The sequence below is a fragment of the Pelmatolapia mariae genome, linkage group LG5 (assembly GCF_036321145.2).
Source record: "Pelmatolapia mariae isolate MD_Pm_ZW linkage group LG5, Pm_UMD_F_2, whole genome shotgun sequence".
NCBI lineage: Eukaryota > Metazoa > Chordata > Actinopteri > Cichliformes > Cichlidae > Pelmatolapia > Pelmatolapia mariae.
The window spans coordinates 22,792,984-22,801,402 of NC_086231.1; the positions used below are offsets into that span (position 1 = coordinate 22,792,984).

Genomic DNA, 8,419 nt, shown 5'->3' on the forward strand with positions numbered 1-8,419 from the left:
AGATCAGCGAGGCATACGTTTATACAAAAGGAGTTATTTAATACTGTAGTCAATGAAAACATGAAAGAGCCTTCCCCCCCCAGCTGAGCTCCAGTGTTTGGCTCATGAATTTAATTTTTAATTATTTTTTTTATGATTGGATCACTCTCAGTCCACATATGCTTACAAAAAAACCTGCACCTACTGTTAATAGTTAATACTTTACTACATCCTCATCCATGAGAAGTGGTTTTAAGCGGTTTTGTGGTGGCGAACCATCAGGTATCATTGAATTCATCCTCTGCCTGAAGTGGTGACGTGTGCACGCATTACAAAGGAGAGATTATGTGAAAACAAAGAGCAAATGCAGTGACTAAATTAAGACATAGTTTAGTGAAAGCAATGAGGGATATCGAATGGAAGACTAACAAAATCCCTGAGAATAATTTGTTTGAGAGGAAAGGGAGCTGTAAGTCTTTTTTTTTTTCAATGCTGCTGTCACCTGAGTTTGATTCTTTGTCAGTGATTTTTGTTTTTTAGTTTGTAGAAAGTTAAGTGTCTTCTGTTTTTTTCTCTCTCTTTTGTCTTTCACTTGAAAGTCTTTGAGCTAATTTGCCTTATTTTTTGATGAGTTAATCTTACAAGTAGATTAGATTTTAGCTGTAGATTTTAGCTTTTTATGGAGTCGTTTTTTTTGTTTGTTTTGTTGACGCTGTTTTCTTGTGCGCATTGTTTTCTTTTCACATGAATTTCCGTTCCAAACCTCACGTCGTCTGTCCCGACATTGCGTCTGGCCTCTTTAGCAGAAAGCCTTCCAGAATGGAGAGCTGAACCAAACAGTGACTTTACTTAGTGCTGATCCAAATCACTTCTGCTGATGCTGCTGCATCAGGCTCGGACAAGCTCAAAAACACACAAACCTGGGCTGTTTTCAGCTTTTTAAGTCAGCACACCGAGTTATGCTGTCACCACGTACATCCAAACATGTTGAACTTTAATTTATACGGATATCAAAAACTGTACATATGTAGATAATAGAAATAATGGTTTTACAAAGGACTGCTCACTAGACCATGGAAGTGCCATTAAAGATGATTCTTACAGCCTTTAGTGAGACAGCAAGTCTGAATGACTTTGTGAGTGATAAAAAAAAAGTCTGCAAAAACTCTTTCTAGCTAAGCCTTAATGTTTTTCCTCTGGATGAACTGCCCGGTTTCACATAGATTTGACATGAGTTTGTATATACTGTGGAAATGGCAGCAGGGTTGTTTGAACTTCGAGTCAGTTGAGTTAGACGTAGGGTTACCAGGAGCTTTTCTTCCTGTTCTTTAACCATTCATGTTTGAATCCAGTGAAAAGACGAACGAGATAACATCTTCCCCAAGGCTTACATTGTTTTTTTGCAATTTTTCTGTTGTACATTTCTGCAACCAAAGATGTTTTAGCCACCCACCGTTGTCTCCAATCTCCTGTTCTCCTCCCAAGATGCTCGTATGTTTTGTGTAATGGTATAAAATGCCTTTTATTGACTCTAAGAAAGAGAAAGATGGCAATAAGAGTGTTAACGTACACTCAATATTCCAAATTATGTCTACAGTTTGAGGAGTTTTTCAGCTCTGTCTTAGAAAGTGTTTTTGAAAAGAACAAATCCAGCTGGTTAACCCTAGTTCCCCTTAGCTTACATAATGAGTGCAGGACAGCATGCGAGCAGACTTAACTGAACTCAGCTACAGCCCGACCGATATATTGCCTGCCGATATTATTAGCTGATTGCCGATATGTCGGTGTCAACATTTATAATGCCCGCTAAGTGAAGATGAGACGGGAGAAACACCTTTCCACCATGTTATGTGTTGACAGTGCATGGTTTGTCCACCAGAGGGCACATGTTTGGAATTCTGCAAAACAACAACCGGCTGATCCGAGCAGCATAAACAAGTAATCCACAACTCGTGATAAGAAAACATTATTTTTTGATAGCATTGTCATATTGTCTTAGTAAGGACACAAAAACAAATCTACAAACCAAAAAATTTATGTTGAAAGAAAAAAAAAGTATCAGCCGATATTTGAATCACCAGATATCGGTACTAGTATCGGTCTTAGAATCCTATATCGGTCGGGCTCTTGACTCAACGGACATTAAGAAAAACGGAGCACAGATTTTACGATTGGTGCAAACACAAACATTTTCAGACACAAGCAGATTTTGTAAATAGCCTGTCTTTCCTTGCACTTCTTTCACCATTTTTTCCCTTTCTTCTTGTGTGTTTTTGTGATTTTTAATTTTTTTATTATGAATTATAACTTGTCCAGAAAACACAGTGACTTGCAAGTTTTCAGATTCAGCGCACCATGAAGGAAATGTTCTGAGAAATGCTATTCCATATATTAGCCATCACTTTTAATACAAAACAAGATTTTGAAACTATGAAATGACCACTTGTTACAATGCAGTGTTTATTTATTTTTTTAAAGCAGAGATGATAGGACAGGAAACTAAAGGAACTGGCCTTTTAAATGACATAACAAATATAGGAATACTAAGACTAATAGTACATGGAAAGTACACAATATTTGAAATTAAAAAAAAAAATACTCATTGCACTTGCATTTTTAGTCCGCATAGATTTGTAAATGCTATTTTTATCCATCCTAATGTCAATTTGACAGCTTATTTCATAGTTTCAAAACATTTTGCTGCTAAAACAGGATTTCCAAACAGCTGGTTTAATAACGTCACATCTGGATTTTCAAAATGTTTCATTTTATTTCAGTTTGGTTAATACCAGTGTCCCAATTTTTTTCTTTTTAAACAGTTGAGTCATACTGTTGTGTAATACTACAGTTTACTATATGTTGCAGTAGTGAGCAGTTTAACTAGATAAATATTCAATCATTTTAGCAAGAAATGCTTTCTTAAAGTAACATTTTTGATCCACAAACACAGCTCACCACTGTATAAACTGTATTGTGTGGATCACAAGCTTTTTGAAAATTCAGATTGGCGCATTTCACTATCTGTTTGTGAATAGTTTTCTTATTTATACAAGAACTCATTTTGTACAGTTTTGTTAGAGGAAAGAGGTTTTGATATTTGGTTATTTTGCAAATGCCATTTGGCTACTTTTGTCTTCCTGTGCCAGAGTTGCTAAATTGTCTGTAACTTGTGTTTTTGTTTTTCTTTTGTTGTTGTTGTTTGTTTTTTAATTGATTGAGATTTTACTTCTTTCTTGGTTTTCTCTTTGAATTTGAATATGTCAGTTTTCTTTTTTAATAAAAGTCTTGTTTCAATGTTTTTGTGAGCGATTTATTATTGGCTGTTTAATTATTGCTAAATTAGGGGTGTATATTACATATTATGGACAGCTGATCTTGCAGTATCATTAGTCTTATTTTCTTAATCTTTAAATTGAATTAGTTTTTGCAGGAAGCTAAAGTCCACCTGCTTAAATAAGTACTTAACCAATAACATGGCAACAACTCAGTGCATTTAGAAATGTAAATATGGTCAAGTCAACCTGCTGATGTTCAGATACATGGAAAAGAAAGTTGATTTAATAGGATAGCAACACTACCTCAAATAATCAATTGTCACAAGAAAGGTGTGCAAAAGATGGGCTACAGTAGCAGAAGAACACACCGAGCCCGAACCCCTCATCAGGCTACAATTCATATCGGCTCACCAGTAATGGAAGATTGGAAAAACATTGCCTGGTCTGATGAGTCTTGGTTTCTGCTCTGACATTTGCATGGCAGAGACAGAATTTGGTCTAAACATGAAAGGAGGGATCCATTCTGCCTGGTTATGTAATGGGATGGGAGGTGGGTTTTTTTGGCACCCTTTGGGTGCCTTAGTACTGGGCGAGCATCATTTAAAAGCTTACAGCCTATGTGAGAATTGTTCCTGAGTCCTGACCATTTCCAACTCTCTATGAGCAGTGTGCCAATCTTGATGGCTGATCCAAGAGGGTTAGCGCAGTATGCCACGAAGCACAGATCATCTCAAATGACAATAAGTTCACTGTACTCAGATGGCCTGAATAGTCACCAGATCACTCAGTCCAAGTGACTTCTTCAGGCTCAGCTGACTGCAGGTTTCCCCAACCTTTACACAATGACTGAAACTAGCACCACTGACGAAAAATGGGCTGTAAGGTCAGTTTCTTGATCATTATTATGCATGTTATGACCATTGATGAACAACCACTGATCAGAGACCACTGATCCCAGTATGGACTAAAATCTCTGAGGAATGTTTCCTCCACCTCGTTGAATCTGTGCCATTAGCTTGGTGTATCTAATACTGGTCAGTGTACACACAACTCCAAACCCCCACAAGGATGGTGTAGTTTGCTCTGTAGAAACGTACAATACAAAGAAATGTTATTATTGTTTAATTCTGTAACATTAAAACTAACACACTTGATAGGTTTCATGTGTTACTTTAATTACATTGCCACTTACAAGTCCATAGCCCGTGTTCTTTGCAAAGAAATGTATAATGTTTTTTATTCATTACACACAGTTTCCAGCGTTCCCATTATTAACTTATTAATCTAAAACTATTTTCTATAACAGCTAAAAGGCCACAGTAAATTCTCAACACCAGTGTAAACAGATCTCTAACAGCCAAATGTACTCTCTTACTCTGACTTACTCTATGTACATTTTCCCTTTGTGGTTGCTGTTTGCTTTCTTTACATCTTAAAGTCTGTTGACTCATACAGTAGCTGCTGCCTCCAAAATACCACTGCCCAGTCTGAGCTTACACACATACAGTACATACTGATAATACACTAAACCTATCATATATAATGAAATGAATAAAAATAAAAACAAGTATAAAAGTGCATCTACATATTGGATGTGAAACAAATGATTAAAACAAACTCAACCCCATTATTGGCTCAAGGCTGAATAAACGGAGTGATGCATCCAACTCTGTTTGTACCTGCTTTTATCCACTTAAGAGTCCAAAATGGCATTCAAAACACACACTTATAGATTCCCAAGGTAGCAGCTAGCAGTAGTTGGACGGTGTCATCTATGGGATTTCAAGATGGGATTTCAGGGTCTCCCTTGATAAGAAGATTATGAACTGAAGAGACTTAAAGGTTAAACAAAGGTTAGATCGATAACACATCACTTAAAGAAAGAGCAAACAGGTTGCTGCAATGAGCCTTGAAGTCATGTCGTTCTGTCGAGAGGTAAATCCAAGTCAAGTGATCAAATAGTTCAGCTGAGAAACATCTTTAGTATGCAGGAGAAACGTGTAAAACAGGCTTCACTCCCGGCCTTCTCCCGTAATCTGTAACAGGAAGCTGAAAAGGTAGATAATGTCCAGGTAGAGGCTGAGCGTGGCAAAGATGTATTCCTCTGGACTGATGGCGTAGCGCTTGTTTCCTAAGAGCATCTGAGTGTCGAATGCCAAGAACTGTGGCAGAGAAAGGCACAAATGGAGAAAACAAGCAGAGCAGGTGAGCACGAGGTAATCATTTGAAAACTTAGCTGGAAACTAAGACGGGGGGTAGGCTGTGTGATTCTCACCAGAGTAAAGAGGATGGCTCCTATTACAGCATAGGTGGCATGTAACCAAGGTACCTGCGAGATAAAATGCATTACAAAACACTTTTAAGAAGGCTAGCAGGGATGCTAATTTAAGGAAGACAGCACAGTGCAAGATTATCTGAGGCTAATCCCTCTTCCATTAATGCAGTACCTGACGCATTAACCCAACTACTTTTGTTTAACTCATTAATTGCAGCTTGGTTTCCTTCTGGAAGGATGTAGGTGTTTAAACTCACGTATCCAAAAGGGACGACAACGGAGATGGCGATGGCACAGATGAGCATGACCATACACAAGGAAAACAGGATTCCCTGACAAGAGGTGACATCAATCTGCAAGAGAGGAAGAAGATGTGTGTTTTATTGTGTTTTGTTTTGTTCAAAGCAGTTTGAAGTTCTAGTTTGAAGCAGTTCGCACCTTGCTCTGGAAGCTGAAGATGGTGACAGAAAGACACACCAGAGCTGTGATTCCCAGGCACAGCACCACCGACTTGGTGTTGTAAAAGCTGGACACAAACAAACATATACATTTTCTCTTTCAGCTTGAAAAGACACGGATGGTTCTTACATCTGCAGGTGTATTTACCTTGACAAAAATCCCATCATGAAGGCCATGCTCAGAGTCTGTAGGGAAAAGTTGATAAAAATGGCTTATTAGGATAGAGGCTGAGTGACGGCAGGCTGTATTATTGTATAAGGTTTGTATTTTACACTGCATGTTACTCACAAAGAGAACTAAAAGAATTATATTCCAAGGAAACTGCCTCCTGTTTCGACAGAAAAGACAGTAGATTTGTTATTTATGCACACAGAGACACATTTTATAGAGTTTTTGCAAAAGAGCATCTTTTCAGTTGTTTCTTGAATTTTTGTGCTGTTTATTTCTACAAAGACGGTTTACCTCAGGTCTCCACAGCAGGACAGTGCAATGTAGGTGGCAAAAAACATGAGACTAAAAGAAAAAAAGATCAGAGACAATTTCAAAATGTACATGAAATTTATGTGAGTGTAATGTGAGTTTTCATCTGTGTTGTTTTTGTTTTGTTTTTTTACTTACTAGGATGCCGAGTACAAGCCAGGATGAGTCTGAATAAAAAACCTCACTGGTTCACTGAAATCAAAACGGCAACCAAAAAAGAAAGTAAACTGGTACTTCATAGAATAAAGTAGAAAAAGCTTTTTTAGAAAATGACAGTAAAGTTGAGCAGAATAAATACAGACGTACTTACCAAAATGTGAAGAGACCAACAACGCCCACGGTCACAAACAGCTGAACCATGAGAATGGCGTAGACCTGCAGGTGGACAAGCGCTGTGTCAGAGCGATGTGGCATTTCCTTTTATTAATTTATGTTTTCATGGTGTTTTGTTTGGGGTTTATTTTGCTTCCAGTACCTTCCTGATGAAAGTCCGCCGGATGGTCTTATCATCCCAGGCGAACTGGGCCTCCATCTCAGCATAGCCTAAAAAAAAGAGGCAGGGTGGAGGCGTTTCAAAGCTGAACTTCATGACATCACATTGTAGCATTGCCCTGATTACCTACATCATTTTTAATAACTAAGTGCAATGTCATGAAAAGATTATTATTTGCATTTAAAATGAAGCTAAACAAAAAACTAACATTATTTTTCATTCACATTGTTTCACTTGTTACCACGCAGCTTTGACTACTACAGGTCTAAACTAGAGGACAGCCAGTGTTCGCATAAATGTAACCAGCAGGATACTTTACTCACCTGCTGTTGCCTCTTGATAGCTGGGAGGCTCATTGTCATTACTCACCTGCTGGTACGCAATCATAATTAGTATATGAATGAACAATAACTGCGTTTACAGCCACAGTACAGTGTTAGACACATGTGCCAGCTATTCTACACCCTTTTTGCTTTATATGCACATTTAAATAAAAAACAAAATAGTACAGGAGATACTTTTCATTGCAGATCTGACTATAAAAGCCCCCATGTTTGATTAACTCAAAGGATTATATACATAAACTGTATGTATGTATGTTCATAGACATAAAGAGTCATAAAACCTTTAAACTGTTTCTCTGATCATGTTGGATTTTGATCGAGTTTGTAAGCTTTTTTAGAGCATACCTTTAAAAAAATATTAATAATTCTAACAATCTTTCACAATAACACATCTCATAATTAAACAAATCTGTCACTTTAATGAAGGCATTTTGCTACAGCTTTATTTTAAGTCAGGAAAGATGAAAACATACCTTTCCCTTTTTCATGTTTTTTTCCCTTTATTCTTCTTTATGGTTCTGATGAAGGAACACTCTCCTGAAATCCTTGGTGAAATGGGTTTGTTTGTTTGTTTGTTTATTTAATGATGTGAAGCTGTTAAATCCCAAATATGTACAGTTCCTAGGCTTCTTCTTTCGTTCGATGTCGCTTCTGTGGCTCCAAAAGCCGTTGTGAGTGGGGAAAAAAAGGTTGTTTGCGCAGTAGTTGTTGCTCTGATTTTGTCTGCAGTGTTCGGATTACACTGGAGCTTTATAGGCTGCCATGTAGTTAATCTCCCTCTAACCCTGATCCCACACCACCCCTATCCCAGCCCTAAAGAGGTCGTTCTAGCAACGTCCAGGTAGGCCCAAAACACTCAGATCCCACCAGAGTGTGCCACTGCTGTTGCTTAACAGGGGGGGGGGGGACAAATGTTCTGAACAGTATTCAGGGTCAATTAATCATAATAGTGCAAAGCAAACAGAGGGATTTACATGTCTGAACCACAGATGATATTACATTATTATTTTAATCCATTTTGAGGTATAAAAAATACAAAGAGAACAGTGCAGAAATGTTGATATGACAGAAAAATGTATTTTTAAAAAACACATATTTACAGATTTATTGGAAA

The 8,419-nt window shown here is 37.6% G+C and overlaps 1 protein-coding gene across 2 annotated transcripts; it reads right to left on the reverse strand.

Moving 5' to 3' along the window:
• Positions 1-4,363: 4,363 nt before the first annotated feature.
• faim2b (Fas apoptotic inhibitory molecule 2b) lies at positions 4,364-8,047 on the reverse strand. 2 transcript variants are annotated; one of them, XM_063474258.1, is made up of 12 exons: positions 7,779-8,047; positions 7,285-7,333; positions 6,944-7,011; positions 6,779-6,843; positions 6,607-6,660; positions 6,451-6,501; positions 6,277-6,316; positions 6,136-6,173; positions 5,968-6,055; positions 5,787-5,882; positions 5,530-5,583; positions 4,364-5,416 (listed from the first exon to the last, which is right to left on the reverse strand). In XM_063474258.1, the coding sequence occupies exons 1-12, from the start codon at positions 7,791-7,793 to the stop codon at positions 5,267-5,269; spliced, it is 768 nt and encodes a 255-aa protein (XP_063330328.1). In that variant the 5' UTR covers positions 7,794-8,047; the 3' UTR covers positions 4,364-5,266. The 2 variants fall into 2 exon arrangements, with proteins under 2 accessions (XP_063330328.1, XP_063330330.1); XM_063474260.1 differs by having other exon boundaries at positions 7,285-7,330; positions 7,779-8,046.
• Positions 8,048-8,419: the final 372 nt, after the last annotated feature.

Bases quoted from the DNA above. Each gene is read 5' to 3' on its own strand.
- faim2b (XM_063474258.1), bottom strand. The intron at 6,056-6,135 runs GTAAATACACCT...GTTTGTGTCCAG, and splicing joins ATGATGGGATTTTTGTCAAG to CTTTTACAACACCAAGTCGG. The intron at 5,584-5,786 runs GTGAGTTTAAAC...TTTATCTCGCAG, and splicing joins TTGTCGTCCCTTTTGGATAC to GTACCTTGGTTACATGCCAC.